Here is a 17,619-nt window from a genome sequence, read left to right as displayed (position 1 = left end):
CCTGAGATTTTGCATAAGAAATTAGTCTGTGGTTTTCCTGATGTCAGTCAATGACCTAAAACTTATGACTAAAATGTCACTGCAACATTCTTGTAGTGTTGAAGACCTAGTTTCCAGTTGCTTGTTCAATGTTAAATCAGGAATATGTAGGGACACAAGTCAAATCCTGCTTTCCCAAGTCCCATGATACTGAAGCATGTTTTTTTTTCTCTCAGTAAAGGTCCTCATTATTACAATGTTTTTAAAATCCAATCATTGTTTATTCTGATCATTTCATTAGGGTCTGTGATACAGGACAGAGATACTTAAGTTTGGCTCAGTATGTAGATCGTAACAGAAATGTACACTTCTGTACATACACACACACACACACACAAATATATAACTATACACAAGAGTTATATATATTTTTGCAACACAAGATTCATTTAATATTTCAGACATGTAATACTTGCTGCAGGGTGCTGTTTCCTTGAAGAATATTTTTGGCAACATTTTGACCCCATTTTCTGGTCTTCTTTTGACAGATTTTTCCATGGGGAAGATAGCCTGTTTGACTTACGTTATCCTTGAACCCCTTGTTACTTACTTGACATTAATTCCTGTAACCAAGGCAATATCACAACTGAAGTTAAAAATCAAATCTCTGAGAATAGCCTTGTCTAGATTGATTCTCCCTTCAGACTGAATACTAAGCAGTAACACAGTTTCCAAACTTACAATAGACAATAGACTTCCTCTCTTTCCAATCCCAAAGGAAGAAAGTGGAACCCTTCTTTTCTTAGGAAGAGCTTTAGCTTCCAGCAGTCCCTTATAATCTGTATAACCTTCTCACAAGTTTTCTCCTTCAATTTGTCAGTTTCTACTGAATATTTCAGTAAATGAAATATTTTGATCTTCTTTCAGAACAAAAATGAAAGAAAAAACTTGTCATTAACTGTACTGTTTTCTAGAATGCACTGAACTGCATGTTCCAGAAAAAAAAAAAAGAAATGTTCTTTGACATCCTACTGATGCTCAGGTATACAGTTCCCATTACTGCAAAAGCTAGACACATCATCATATTTAACTCTTGTCTTTTCGTGGTATCTCCCATGATACAGATAAGTAAGAATGTTGATGACTTTACAAATGGAAAACTGAAAACCAGAGGGAATAGCAGGCCTGCTGCAGGAAGCTTATGACTTCAGCAATGAGTACCCCACAGCTAATGCAATTTCATTTGAGGCTAGTTATTTAAAAGTTCAGTATTATGTCTAGACTAGTTGTCTAGGAGGCATGTCCAATGGAGATTTCAAATCATCATTTCATCCTACAATAGGTGCTGTATTTCCCTCAAGATGCCTTGCTCTCTTTTTTCTTTCACTTCTCCTGCTCTGTAGGGGAATTTAAGGCAACAGATGCCTTATTTTTAAATAGCTAAAGATAGGTAAGTGGAGTACAATTGATAATCGTTTTGTCATCTTCCTTCTTATGGAAGCATCCTCAGGGGAAAACTATGTCATATTTGTCTAAAGTCTCTATTTTATTCAGATTTGATTGAATGGGAAGAAGGTGAAACTGAGCCACTGCCACATTTTCTTTGTAATTTTGCCACAATGGGGCAAACCAAAATTACAGAGATACATGTGACAGTAAAACTGAACCAGTTATTTTTATTAAGACTTGAAAATATGATCTTCTCTGTCCTTCTATAAAAAATATTTTTACTACTGTTGCCCCATGAACCTTTATCCACTGAAGAGAAAATAAATGCATTTACATCCATTCATTTATATCGAAAAGAAAACAATAATTCAACGTCATAAGTGAGATTCCTAAAAACAAGACACAAAAAAGCGGTGGCTGGGAACAAAGGGAAAACAAAAATTTTATTAAAGCTCTTAAGTCTCCAATGCAATGTCTATCTTTAAAGCTATGAAAGCCTTCTTAGCTTATATATTTATTGGTTATACCCACAAAGGGTAAAGAATGAATTCATCTTTTTAAAAGAAACATTAAAAGATGATGCCACATCATACATGAATGCAGGAACCATTGGGCTGAAATGTTGTGGAAAACACTAAAACATTCTTAAATGTTGTTTGTTTTTTTTTTTAATCCCTTCTTATGTCCCCTGTACTGTGATGTGCTTTGTATATAGTGTTTACATTATTCTTATTCTGTCTGATATGAAGAATAAGCATCTAAAATATGCTTTTGTGGTACTGATATGATTTTGTGTAACAAAATTTGAAATGAAGGATACATGTCTTTATAGGCCAGTTCAGATACCTTCCTAGCGGCTTCACAAACAATCAACCCTTCAGCCTTCTCCAGACACTTCAGTTGATTACTGTGCTACAAGTGGCTTCTGAAATTGGAGCTCTTCATGCACATGCCACTATTTTTGAATACAAGCCCATATTCTTTGTGACTTGTCCTGAAATACTTTAAAAATTACCCATCATGCTTCTCATGGAGGGTGAAAAGCATCAAAAGTTAAGGCAACCATACCGATATTTGGTGTAAGGCTAGTTAAGAACCATTATAGAATGAAATCTTTACTGTAATTGATAAAATATAGCATTCTAGAAAGCAATTAATTTCCCATAAAGTAACATGAGCACATAACTGGCATTATACTGAAATGCTTGTTTCTATTGTTTAATAAAATGCAACATGCTGTAGACCTTCTGATCTATAACTGTGCATTTGTTCTTCACAGGAGCTATTCACCGCAATGCAGGTATTTTGCGAATCAGGTAATACACATGCATCCAGCAAAGGGGCTGTGAAAAAATAAAGTTGTGAAATAAGAAAAAAGTTGTGGACTAGTAGCTGAACAAACTTTAGGTGCTAAGAAAAATGAAACTAATCCAAATTGTATAGTATCAACTGGGAACTGATTTTCCTCCCACACAGACATACATGAAGTAAGCATGCTTGTGTAAGTGTAAAACAGTCTTGAATGAAGAGAGAATTGCACCCTATATTTCCTCAAGATAATGTTATATTATCTAGGATTTAACAGTATTGAAAAAGGGAACAGATTACATGAAAGTGTTTTATTTGTGAAAAAAAAAACAAAACAAAAAAACCAAACCAACAAACAACCAAAGCCTCCACCACCGCATACAAACCACCGCACACAATTAATATTAAGCACATAGGTGTCATAAAACATTTAACATTAAAAACATCATGTGTTGGATACATGTCATTGATTCCTAGTTTGCAGCAACGTCATTCATGCACATTTAGATAAATTGGGAAGATACAAGGAATCCAAAGATGTAGAGGTGGATTGGCCACTTACATTGATTTATTATTAATCCATCAGTCTTTTGCTAACTGTGAGTGTACTCTGACAACAGAGAGTAAAAAGCAGCTTCACTGCCACAGGGAATTTCACTGTTTAGAATAAACAGGAAAAGATTTATCGAGTGGCTCATGTCAGTGAATTTGCTGAAACAGGATTTCACTCTTGGCATTGCACAGTGACTTAGGTTGTTTCCTTCATTTGACCTTTATTTGCTGAATGACCTTCTTTTCTTTTGTCAATAATGATATTCAAGTTTATTATCTGCTTGATAGCCCTTCACCATAACTTAACTGTCATTTTGTGCTAATTTTCCATAAATTACTTCAGAAAAAAACCAAACCACTCAATAACAAGGAATGGATTGTGAGAGTGCACCTTTGACATGATTTGTAGTGGTGTAGTCCTCATATAGCTGTGAGGTAAATACTGACCATGCCAGCATTGTGTCAGCTATCAGTCTGAAAATTATCAGGTACTTTCCAAGTCCCTAGAGGATACTTTGGTTTGTGCACAGAAGCCTTAAGTTGGACAAAATATGAAATGTCAGACATCTGTCTCCAAGGTTTGGTGTCCTACATAATGCCATAGTTACATGACCCTTTTGCCATTTCCAAGCAAAGATATTTTAGTGTCCTATAGGGGAAGAAGTTTTCTCATTTTTAGACTAATTAGGCTTGACAGCCTTGTGTTTCCAAGTTTGAATTGTTTTTTGAAGATAATTCCTTGTGTTTTTCCAGCTATTTGCTATAAACATTTAGATGCTTGTTTACGATAATTAATGTATCTCATTTCCTTGCTCCATTAAATGAAAGTACAGTAGAATTATTAAGGTTGTAAGAAGATTTCAAGAATACTACAAGAAGAAGGAGATACTGTTGTCCTTATTTATCTAGATTTAGTGCGCTTGCATATGTCTGCTGTTTAGCTACTTTCTAATGTAATAAGAATTTATTTTCTCAATTTAAACATGTGGCTTACCCAAGGCACCTAGTTTAAATGAAATATCTGTCTCAAAGCTCCTCTTCAGTTCTCTTTTCTTTAATGGCGCTTGCGATTACTAGAATATATTTATTTGTTAAGACGTATTACAGATTAATAGTAGCTCCCTCTCAGATGCTTTTTTTTTTTTGCCTCTGTGGAGAATTTGGACATTGTTGGAATGAAGAATTCCCCTGACTAATGTGTGATGCTCGACAGAGTTTAAGTTTCTGTTTGGCAGAACAGAGCTGGTGTCTGGGGCATTTTGTCTTGCTCTGTGGTGTTCATTTTGCATCACATATAAGAATAATGTCTCTGTCTGGAATTTAACAACGTCCTGCTAAGATATGTACACATAGATAAGTACTACAGTGGTTACCATTAATTGACGAGAAGAATAATTTCCGTTATATCTTTCAAGTGAGAATTCTTCAAAAGTTCTTGAACTTTTGAAACACTGTAAAGATTAAATTCTGAAGCAAAACAAAACAAAATTCTTTGATTTTGATAGTCTGATATAGAAATTTTCTTTACAGCAAGAATAACAGCAGTTACAGGGAAATTTATTTAAACTTCCATAACATTTTAGCAGAATTGTTCTAGAATTCTTTGAGTTAATGTGGACTACTTCATTCACATGATGTCCAAGAAAAGGAAGAAGGAAAATCAGTTGGAAAAGATCGTATTTTAGAAACATTTTCTATAAGCTTAGCTTGAAATAGATTACCTTAATAAGTTAATGCAGATCCAGGCAAATTCGGTGTATTTCAAAACTGTCACAACTATGGAACTGATCAATTTTTAAGTGTGATCAGAGTTTATTTGGTGTGCTAGAAGAAGGCTTCAAAAGACAAATTTTCAGTGTGAGGATTATAGCATTTCTTCTGAAGAAGAACATTTAGCTTAAGTAGTTTTCACTTAGATAGAAATTGCATTCTTTGCAAAAAACGATAGTCTTACTTAACGGATACACATCCTGTACCAAATTTTAGATGCTTAGGAAAACAATCTTTCTAAATACATGTTCTGTACATAGCAACTGGAGAGAAGTTGGTGCTTTTGGAAATCTCCATAACGAAACCTGTCTGCTTAATGAAGCCTTCGTGACATATAGCTATTCCATTTGCACTTCTTATTGCTTATTAAGAACTTACATTTGGCAGGCATAGCTAACATCAAAACTATGATGAACTGGCTTCCAGCTACCATATATAAAATCCTCTCAAAAATGTTGGTGTTCAAATTCAAATAATGAAGGAATGTTGGAGAATTTTTGAGCTTTAGAAGAGCAATTGCAGGATTAGTATGCAATGAAATTTATTGAGATGTTAGATTTTTTTTGCTGTACAAAATAACAAAGGTCTGAGTAACACTTTGAAATTCATTAAAAGAGATATGCTGAAAGACTCTGTAGTTACTTTATTACATACTTCAATGTGTTTTGTCTTATTCCCATGAACCTAGTTCCAAATAAACGAGCTTTTAATGAAATAATCTATTTAAAGAGGACTATTCCAAAGACATATTACTTAGTTTTCAAGTGTAGAAAAGCCCAAAGGCTGACCTTCTAATTTTTCCTTTAACAAAGCAGGTCTGGTCAATGATAAAAAAAATTAAATGCATGCATTTTATTAGACATATTTTAGCATAAATGATTACAGGAATATATTTTTTTTTTGTCTGAAGCATAAATAACACAACTTTTACTCATTTGTTTTCCACACTTCACGTTTTCTGTACATTTAATAAGTGTATATGCAATCAAGTTTATTCAAATATATACCAAATTACAGATCTAAATATAAATTCTCATGGAAAAATTCAAAGACATTTTATTTTCTTTTAAAATAAATATTGATCAATTAAAAGGTTATGAAAATGTCTAGGACAAATGGAATCTGTCCAAAATTACTACAAATACTGTCTCTGGTAACTAGGTGTAAAATATTTTTAATGAGTTTTCTGAGGCTAACTTTGCAACATCTACTCTAAAAAAACCCTGTGTAAGACTAGACAAAAGCAGCCAACACACCTGTCCAAGCTCCAAGCATTTTTTACGATTGCAGTGATTCTTTGATTTTTTTTCAGCTTTGTTAATTAAAATTTGCACCACTAAACATTCTTACTCATTTGTTGCTGCATATGTTTAATTTTTACTGGTTAATTTCTCAATTAGCAGTTATCCAGAATTTTGAAATGTCCAGCAATGATGAAAATGCTAGCAATAGCAAGTGTAAAACAGCAATTATCAGTAATCATAAAGCAAGTAAGCTAAGAAAGAGTTATTAAAAGTCATATCCCAAATTTGAAATAAAACAAAATGTAGTGGGCACACTGTGCTGCCTTACCATTCTTAAACACAGTTAGACTATATAAATACAGGTGCTTGCTTGTAATTTGTAAGTGCCAGCAGCCTAAGCTGTGAAGTAATTTAGAATTCAATTAACGTGGGAAGCTGAACAAAACAAATGCCTTAGCAATGCCAGTAGAGGAATGCCTACTTTTCTGAACTAGAACATGCAAACAAGATAATCCAATTTGTGAAAGAGGACCAGATTGCAAAATTTGCATCTTGGTTACTCTATCAATGCCAGTTAAAGGAGATGGATACAGGAGAGCAAATACAGTAAAAAGATATTATTTTTAAAATTAAGTTACTTGGTGTCTTCTTTGTCTGGAGCTTTCTAAAGAACACACAGGAAGTAAACACCTGGTTTCAAACTATTTCCTAGGATTTCAGTGCTTACTTCAGTCAGCTGATGAAAATTAGCATTGCTTCATTTACACCAAATTAGTTTCAAATCCAGAAAATTAAGTCAGTGGAGAGACTTTTCCATTGTTACCAGATGAGGAGTTAATGGTTGTTGTGTGCTTGCTCTCGTGGAGGTTACTGTAATGCTATCAGTTGAAATTTCGTTTGAGATTAATTACTGCAAATGGAGGTGAGCATCTTATTGACACAAAATGACAAAAAAAAAAAAAAAAAAAAAAAAGCTTTTGCAGGCAGGCAGTGTCCCTGTACAGTTGCAGCAGCTATGAAACCCCTGAACCTCCTAGAGCAGTGTGACTACCTGATACACACAGCTGTTTTGGAGGTATGACAACGCACCCCGATGATGAAGCCTTTCACAACCAGAGCAGTTGTCTCAATATCATGACCCTATAACTTGACAACTTGCCATAGACATTCCTGAGTAGCTCTTGATAAAGTCAGTTGAGCCAAGCACTGAAAAGTCCGAGAAGGCAGTGGTAGAAGGTGATGGTAGCAGCTGGCAGAGAGACATCAGGTTGGGGCAAACAGCTAAACTTGCTAAAGTGCAGGACATCACCAGGTTTCTTGGGAGAGGCTTGACTGCCAAGACACTTATGGTTGTTCTGGAGAATAACATTTGCTGTGATAATGCACCTTTTGTTACTTTAATCTCCCAGTTGGAACATGGTCCAAGTGCCTAAAAGAAGCTTAATGTCACTTCTTCCAAGCAGTAGAATAAGCAGCAAGTTTGAATCCCACTCAGTATCCTTAGCTCTTATTTTTCTGGGTTTGCTGGCTTGATGTATTATTAAACCTGAAACAGGAAAAAAATCACAGATTGGAAAAGAGAGTCCAGAATTCCAGAATGGGTATCTGGGAACGGATGTTGAGGATATCTTTGGGGCCTGTGTTGTGCAATGGGCTATCTGCATGTTTGGATCATGGCCATCCTTACCACCTAGCAAAACTAATGACTCTTCAAGCTTAGACTAGGATCTTGAAACACCTGGTGAGCTCAGCAGTACCCATTCCTAGGAGGTCCGATTGTCCATCTCTGCATGGTTGCCCAGGCATTTTCACTATTAGTTACAATGAGATTAAACTGAAATGATTGTCATATTTACAAATATTAGTCTGGGTGAGGATCTAACATTTAATGTATTTCTGTTTCTGCTTGAGTTCTGATTCTAATGCACATCTGTATACCACAGTTCCACTTTCACAAATAGCAGGAATTTCTGTTTGAAAGCACTGAAACAAATTTTTTTTTTAACTCAAAATTTTCCCTTTTTATTTCCATAATTCATGTTTCTTCTTTTTGTAGTTAGATAATTGATTTCTTAAAACCTCTTTATTAGCTGTATGAAAGGCTGTCCTAAATAAGATTGGCTTTACTTGAAACTAATCTGTTACTAGCCAAGAATTTGCCTTCTCTCCATACTGAGGTAACAGCAGAGATAAGTAGCAGTAAATTTAAAAAGTAAGAGGTCTGAAGCAAAGCACTACTAGCACTGGGAGTTGAACTCTGGAAAAGTTTGGTTTTAGATAGCATTGATTTCTTACTCTATTTTATCTATTCCATGGTGATGTTACTCTACAAAGCTAGTGAGAAGGAATGGAAAATCATGATCAGTTGTTGACAATAAATATGATGCATCAATATTTGTTGTCATCACAATATAATATAGATTATATGTGTTAGAGGGATACAGAGGTACAGATCTGCCTTAATCACCATGTCCAAGATGGCTGATTCTTACAAGAATTAATATTCATTACTTCTAATAGCTTTTCCAACTGCATGTACCAAGAAATCAGTGATAGCCAATAGCATGCTATCTTATCTTTTCACAGATATTGATGCAATCAAATGTAAATCCCAACAACTGTATTCATAGCTACAATAGACAGTAATAGAAATTTATATGAATATTCATATATTGAGCTCAGAAAATGGGCACCTTGTTATTCATCACTTTAAAGCATGTTTATAGAATACAAATATATTGGTTCTTGGTTTTTTTCCTAGTGTTGATGAAAATGAATAGTACTTGGGGACCAAGTCTGCCTATTAAAGTGATGTGATACATTGCCATGCTTGTACAGAAATGAGCACAGATGGCGGGTCTATTACTTCTCTACCAAGAAATTTGTCATTTTTTTTTTTTTTCCCTGGGATTCAAATATTAGCAACACTTGCTCAAGTCAGGCTACCACTGTGGGAATCCTTAAAATGTTTATTCCATTACTTGTACATTAGGAGTAAAAGAAATGACGGTGATTAATGCTGTATTAAACTTTATAATGAATGAAGTCTCTCAGATCAGAGTCTGAGATTGTTACACTTTTCCCCTAAACAAAGGGAAACATATTTGCATGTAAATGTAAGTCTACAGGGATGAAGTTTTGTGTATCATGCTCAGATTCTCAATAGCCCATTTAGTGCTGACAGATCATTTAGTTCACGTTAGAATGTTTGAAGATGTTAGATTTATAGACATTTGTTAATTAAACACAATGATATGTGGAAAATAAAACAACAATATATAACTAAGTTTATAATCTTTGTATGCAAAAGATATCATTTTAAGCAGCAAAAGAGTAGATTAAACAAAAAGAGGCTGACTTCCATAATCTTACTTTTAGGATAAGAATTGATAAAGCAATACTTCATAAGGCTTTGTCAATGCCTAATTATACACCTGAAGAAAAAAAAAAAGGGTTTTCAACCTGCCTTGTGACTTGTCAGAACCTGTAATTACAAAAGACTCAAAGTTAAATGATAGTTTTTAATGTCAATTGATCAAAGCCAGATCAGCTTGCAGTGAAAGCGAATTTAACATGAGTTAAGATTTCCAATAACAGGAAAAAAATGCAAACATATGCATTTATTTACTACAGTATGCTGAGTGTATTCACATTTGGGTGTTCTATACTGAGACTACCATCATTTTAGCAATGCAACATCATATGAAAAATGTAGTTCAACATTTATGCTGTGAACTGGGACACAGAGACAGCATTGTCAAATTTAGTATGATGAGTTGACCCTGGTTCGATGCCAGGTGCCCACCAAGCCGCTCTGTCACTCCTTATCCTTGATTGGACAGGGGGAGAAAAATATGACAAAAGACTCATGGGTCAAGATAAGGACAGGGAGATCACTCAGCAGTTACTATCACAGGTGCAACAGGCTCGACTTGGGGAATTAATTTAGTACATTGCCAATCAAATCAGAGTAGGGGAATGAGAAATGAAACCAAATCTTAAAACATGTTCCCCCCAACTCCTCCTTTCTTCCCATGCCCAAGTTCACTCCTGGCTTCCCTACCTCATCCCCCTTGAGTGGTGCAGGGGAATGGAGAATGGGAGTTGCAGTCAGTTCATCGCATATTGTTTCTGCCACTCCTTCCTTCTCACTCTCTTCCCCTTCTCCAACGTGGGGTCCCTCTTATGGGAGACAGTCCTCCATTAACTTCTCCAACATGGGTTCTTCCCAGAGGCTGCAGTTCTTCACAAACTGCTCCAGTGTGGGTCTTTTCCATGAGGTGCAGTCCTTCAGGAACAGACTACTGCAGTGTGGGTCCCCCATGGGGTCACAAGTCCTGGCAGCAAACCTGCTCCAGCATGGGCTCGTCTCTCCACAGGGTCACAGGTCCTGCTAGGAGCCTGCTCCAGTGCGGACTTCCCATGGGGGTCACAGCCTCCCTTGTGCATCCACCTGCCCTGGTGTGGAGTCCTCCATGGGCTGCAGGTGGATCTCTGCTCCTCCATGGGCCTCCATGGGCTGCAGGGGTACAGCCTGCTCCACCATGGGCTGCACCACGGGCTGCAGGGGAATCTCTGCTCTGGTGCCAGGAGCAACATTACTCTTCCTGGGTGAAAATTGGCATCCAGAACCTGGAGGATTAATTTCAAGACTGGATTCTCCCTGAATACAAAATGAAAAACTCTTGAAGGAGTAAAAACTTTACAAAGCTTGAATAAACCAGCACTTCAAAAGCATAAGAATTTTTGGAGAGAGAGAAGTAGCAAGCAACTCCTTTAAGACTCAAGTTGGGGAATGTGGTAAACATCTGGCAGACCTGAGGATAAATCAGAAGCCGTTGAAATGAGTAATGATTATACCAGTCCTAGACCCAAAATTTTCTCTGTGGATGTAATCTTGTGCATTATTTGGGGTCTACTGAGGCCTGTAACAGAGAAAAATATCAGAAGGATGGCCTGAAATGTCTCAGACATTGTAGCCTAGGCAAGTCTTAGATTCTGTATGGTTTATTTCTTCCTGCATGGTTAGAGAAATGAGTATTGTTGATCGAATTAAAAAAGAGAAAGTGTATTCTTTTTCACATAGTTATGCAGTTCACAGGCAAATGTTTAATAGTTGGGTTGGCAGCATTTGAAAAAAGGTGTTAATTGAAGAATTCTGAGTGACAGAAAATGAGAACACAGGTTTTGCAAGCTGTGAAACAGAAAATGAGAGCACTATATAGAAAGGATAGCCATAACCTTTTACATCTTTATAGTCTTATAGTATAAGAGAAATTGCTATGTTGCAGTAAACCAGGGTGTTGAGTTTAATTGCTTGTCCTTCTGATGTCTGCGGTATTGTTTGGCTGGAAAGGGGAAGACAGGAAGGAGTTCTATATTGAATTATCTATTTTGATTTAGACAAATGACTGTGAAAGAAGGATTTTTGAGGAAAACTTTGGGGAAGTTTTTTAGGTTTGGGGTTTTTTTTTTAATCCTTAGAAGCTACTAAAAGATTTGTTGACTCTACTCAAATTACTGTGTTAAACATTCCCCCAAGTCTAGCAGGTAGGCTGCAGATTTTGTACACACCTCTACAAAAAGTTTTACCCCATTACTATAAGGTGGCAAATTGCCCCATCACTACAAGACAGCACAAAAAGCTGTCTACTATCACTTTTTAAAAAAGAATATGAGTCAAAATATCACTTTTTTAAAAAAAAAGAATATGAGTCATTCATATATGCAATGTATTCAACAGTGCTATGAAGACTTTTTTTAAAAACTCATATTAACTACCATGTTCCAGTGAATCAGTAAAGGGTTCCATAATGCCTTTTATTAATGAGCTTATTATTTTTAGTATTTACCTTTCGCTGATACAGTGTACCGTCAATATTGAATACAGCTGACTATTTTCTCAAATGAAGAATGAATAAAGCTGGAATCTTTAACTTGTGACTAATCATGGCTTGTGATCTATTGAATCTAATCATTGTTGTGATATCTTGATATGTAAATTAATTTAAGTTTTATATTATATCTGCTTCCAGAGAACTTGATTGCTTGCATAAGAAATAGAGAGTACACTTGCCCTAACTAGCACAGGCAGAGCTGTACGTAGAAGGTCTAGAATTTTAGAATTTACTGTGTGAAACTGAATGCTTTAAAAGACTTAAGCAACAAAAGATTTCTGGATCTTGATACTTTAAAAGTCAGGGAAAATTTTGCTGAGCCTTAGAATTAGTTCACTTTTGAAGCATGTAGTCCAAAAAAAAAGTGTCTTCTTGTAATGCCTAAAGGAGCTACTAGTTTTTGTCACACATACAGAAAGCAAATCATGCTCTCTAGGACCTGTGGAAAACTGAGAGTCATTTTGTATGACAGGGTTAATTTATGTCTATGAGCATGGCCAATGTTTTAGGAATGATATCTGCATCCATGTATGCTTCCTTAGGAATATCCTTAATCTCACTTCAGGTGATATTTAAGTAAAGATCAAAGACAAAATATTGTTGTTATGTGGCGACCTTGTTTTAATGAACTGCATTCATTGTTTAGCATATGTGGAAGGTTTTCTGCAGAACTAAGAGGACCAGCAATGCTTTTCATAAAACAGATTCTGCAAAATTTGAATGCTGTGTTGTCTATGCCCATATGCAAATCGAATAGGCAGGAATTAGACATTCCTTTACTCAATTTCTGGTTGGGTTCTTTCCTTTCTTTTTTTTTTTACAGCATAACAGCTGGCAAAATATTTTTGAGACAGAGATATATAGAGCTATCCTTTTGTAGGGTATGCAGACAAAACCTAACATATGGAAAGTATTTGCATAATGTACAGTATCTGTGATAAGAAGGTAGATATTCAGATTTTCTTGCATAACTTGAGTATTACATATAACATGGGAAGTTGAATAAAGAACTGCATCTTAATAAGCCACAGAATTCTGCTAGGAGGTTAATTTTAGTCTCTGTATTTTGAGTTTTGATATATTAGAAACCAAGTTCTACTTACTACAGCAGTTCTTTCTTGAAGGAGCATTTATCTGGTTTCTATTGCTTCTTTTTACATATCTATCTATTAAATAAATTTTGGTCTACTCTGTACTTATATCAGTTATGTAACGCTAAATGATTTATGCACAATTTGGCTGTTTTCTTGTAATAAATATTCCGTCTGCATGTGCATTCACAAAAACACTAGAAAACTTCTGGTGTAGTTATGAAGATAGTGTGTGTATAATCTGGAGTTTGTCTTAAAAATCTGAAATTTCATGCATTTAGGCATTCACTGTGTAGTTTATATTTAGCAAAACCAAAATGGAGGACAGTGTTTGCACACACAAAACATAGGGCTGAATGTTTCTTGCTTCAAAAATGTAGATAACTCTTTTCTTATTAAAGTTTGTAGTAAAATTAAAGCCATAATAAATAATACAACTTTGTGTAATGTAGTAATTATATTATGCTGTATTCCTTTTCTGTAAAAAAATATGTGCACAAAATTAATGCAACTCATTAAAGTGGAATGTTGATGCCATGAGAGTTAATACAAACTAGAAGATGGCTCTCTAAGAGTAGAATAACTTACTAAACCATTTTTGTGTGTGTGTTTGTGTGTTAAACTAGCTATACTCATCGTGTGGTTGGCAGTGGAATCAGAGCTCAATCTGCAAATCCAGAAGTAAAAGTGAAGGGAACAGATCCTGTAATAAGTCAAATTATTGACAAGCTGAAACATGTTATTCAGGTAAGCTGCTTTTACTTATAGAAACAGTATAGTACTACAACCCACTCTAGTAGTGAAAGTATTAATTTACTGTACGTTAAAGGTTAATTGTTAATTCAAGTTATTACGCAGTGCATGTCAACACCAAAACTTTACTTCCTCTCTGTCTCACTTCAATTATTTAAAATTATTTAGTTAAAAAGTTTGCATGTGGTAGATGGGTGTAGGAAGTAAGACTGTGGCAGTTGGGCCATCTGTACCTGTGAGTACCACAGCTCAGCATTGTAGTAAATGTATAGAAGCACAAACAGTATAATTTAATTATATTAACTGGGTGCGTATGTTTAAAAAATAATAAAACATAATTTCTGTCTTCTCTCTTTAATAAATTAAGGTTCTTTCTTAAGTAGTCTTGCTGCGAGGTTTTTTGTTTAGACGCCAGATAGAAAAACTAGGACGTTTGAACAAGAACAGCATGCTTACTGAAGGAGTTGCTGTTCATTACCTGATGTGCATTTCTATGAGTGACTAAATTTAAGGCTTACAAGGCAGTCGATTCCAATATGGTTCTGTACAGTCATAGAATTGTAATATGTTTAAAGGATTACAGATATACAACAAAGGAAAGAGTGGTGAAATAGAAAGAAAACCAGAAAAATTTATGTTCCATCAGTAGGATTGTTTTCTGGAAGAAGTGGCATCCAGATTGAAGCTCAAAGGCAATCATTATTCCTTCCTCCTTAAAAGAAATACCTTTTGTAGCCCTCCAGCTTCAACATGCTTTTATCTCTCTTTGTTTATTAAAATGATGACTAAGATGGTGAGAAAATGAATACAATTTTCCCTCCAAAGATATGCTATGACTTAATTAAGAACTACAAATTACTATGCAAAGAAAAGCATTGCAAATTTTACTGGGTAAGTCTCAAGGTCTTTCATCTATCAGGAATGCCCTCCTCCTTTGATATTAAATCTGCACTGTATAGTTTATTGTGTTGTTTTCCTCTAGAGACTAGGAATTGTGTTGTTTCTTCCTCGAGTGAGGACCTAAAAGAGCGGAATAGAACAATTCCATTGTAAGATATTTCATTTTGAGAGCTTATTTGACTTTGTCCCAAAAGACTAGAGTGAGTTTTGGGGAGAAGGAAGTATAATTTACATACTGCAAGTCTTACTAATCTCCAAATATGTTATCTTTCTGTGGCATAGTTTCCTTTCTTGAAGCTCTAAGTATGGAAATGGGGTCAGGGGATAAAAAAGAGCATCAAATTCCTTAGAGACCCGACATATAACTGCTTTTCCTCAGATAAAAGGGCTGAAGAAACTGCAGAAAAAGCTTTCTTCTCTACCATTTACTGCTTGGGAAAGGAGGATGGAGAGTGTAAATTAGAGATTCAAATTAAAAAAAAAAACCACCTTTTTGTCCTTTGTGATATGAAAAGGATGAATCACATATTAAGCTTATGATGGACAGATTAAATAAGAGGAGCTTAATGGATTGTCGTGCTGCCTCAGAGATAAACGGAGTCATACTTAAGTCCAGCACTCTTTCCAAGCAGCATTACTGCACTGCAAAAGTTTAAATAGCTAACTAGCTACTTACGTAGAAAAAAATATTTGTTCTGTTTTTCAGAACTAATAATTCCTAAAATCTGTAAAAGTTTATATACTTCAATTTAGCTGTAAGGTGACACGGACTGGCAGGGTGATATATAACTTGCTATTTATGTAGGCAACTCTATGTATTTTTATATAAATCCCATGTTGTTGTAACATTGCTTTCTAAACAAGTACATTTTTGTTATTTAGTTGTGTTTTGTATGTAGCCATTTGCTCTCTGTGTTAGGAGAAAGAAATAAGTGGTAATTCAGGCTTATATGACTTTTCACATCAGCTTTTAAACATTTCAAGATGCAGGTTGTTGAGCTAGCATTTCTCTCTGTCTCATGATGTCCTGATAGGATATGGTCCTTCCTTCTCAGCCACAGTCAGAGCTCTGTTTATCAGTGGTAAGTATAGCCTAATTTTCTTTTGGTTATACAGCCTGTTCTGGTACCAAGGCCTTCAGGACCGAACAGTCACTACCACTTTGTAAACATCAAATGCTTCTGGTACTTCTCCCGGTAAAAATTATTAAATGCACTGAAATGTAATTTAATCAGTGATAACCTGAGGCATTTGTGTGCAGCAGGTGTGGAATTAAGTTCTTTAATCAGATACCTGCATTTAGGTATTTAAGCTTCCCTCATATATAGATCTAGCCCAGGTACCTTAAAGAGCTGTTCACTTGGCCATATATAAATGTATGCTTCAGGATAAGAAAACAGTAGTTCTTTAGTCTTGCACAATGTAGAAGGAGTTTGGGTGCATTGCCCACATGTTGGCATCTATGCTGTAGACACCTGCCGTTAGGTGTCTGGTCTGACACCTAACCTTGCATCATGTTTCCAAGCCTTTTCCAAGGGGCTGTCAGTTTGAACACACAAACTAGAAATGTATAATTTTCTATAGAGAAACATATACATGTATAATTTTCTATAGAGAAACATATACATACACATACATTGGGAAGCTCTTAAAAAAATCTAATTTTATTATTATATAGTATTTTCTAATGGTTAAAACAGATGGTTAAATTATAGAAAGATTAATTTAAAGAGGATGACCAGTTTTGCGTTTAGAATACATGATGGAAGTCATATTGAAAAATATAACCTGATTACGTTTTGTCCTTCCAGACCAGAAAAAGTAATTCTGTCTAGTAAATCCAGGGCAGAAAAACTCTGTTAGAAATCTTTATTGTTTTCTGAAATCTTCTTTCCTCTTTGTCATCAAAGCAGATGACCCCTTTTATCACCAATTACGCTAAATTCCCCTTCTTACTTTCAAGAATCCCAGTGTGAGGGCAAGAAGGAAGTGAATATTCTGAAATGTAAAGGGAGAGCCCCTTTAAGGGAGAGTCTACTGAGCTCTCAGAAAATCAGACTGTACAAATTACTGAATACGATCAAATAGCATAAGAAGAACAGATATCTTAAAGGTCCCTTCCTGCTCATCTTTAATGTGTACATAAGAAAACAGATCAAAGACCATTCTACCCTGCATGCAGAAAAGAACAGGTGTCTCTTTTCTTGTAAGGTGACAAGTGCATAAAAATCCTGAGTAAAGAATCTGTTTTAAAATATGTAAAGGTACAATGCTTAAACATACTCTATTTTCTAGGTTCTATCCTATTAAAAACTTTAAACCACTGAAATCAAACTTGTTGCATAGGTGACAGTATCTCTTCCCAGCAGACTGTGGTTTCTGGACACTTCTCCTTTCTGAGAGGCTCACAGTAATCCTCCTTTTTTTTTTTTTTCTGTAACTAGTGGATTTACCAAAAATCGATAGAACTTTTTGATTCCATTGGACCCTGACCGCAATAATCTGTGCTCTGGACTCCACAGGTTCGTATTCACAGTGACAAACTGCATTTAGAGGAACTAACATGAAATCTGCTGAACCAGTCAGTGCTGAAAAAATGGCTTGACAAAGTCACCTTCTTTTGTAAAAATCCTTACTTGTACAGACTGGTGTTTTGGAGAGTTTTAAATGATGGGC

At 35.4% G+C, this 17,619-nt stretch overlaps 1 protein-coding gene across 2 annotated transcripts in view; it reads left to right on the top strand.

Moving 5' to 3' along the window:
- The window catches only part of GPC5 (glypican 5), a 698,961-nt gene that overhangs the window by 214,104 nt on the left and 467,238 nt on the right, over nt 1-17,619 (top strand). For both annotated transcript variants that reach the window (XM_086771461.1, XM_086771454.1), the window contains exon 6: nt 13,917-14,037. In XM_086771461.1, coding sequence (XP_086627587.1) covers nt 13,917-14,037 — 121 coding nt within the window. The remainder of the gene's footprint in view (nt 1-13,916; nt 14,038-17,619) is intronic.

The sequence above is a fragment of the Chlamydotis macqueenii genome, chromosome 1, assembly GCF_036417535.1.
Source record: "Chlamydotis macqueenii isolate bChlMac1 chromosome 1, bChlMac1.mat, whole genome shotgun sequence".
NCBI classification, from domain to species: Eukaryota; Metazoa; Chordata; class Aves; order Otidiformes; family Otididae; genus Chlamydotis; species Chlamydotis macqueenii.
Note: the sequence above shows the minus strand (reverse complement) of the source record. Positions and strands in the feature narration are given on the sequence as shown.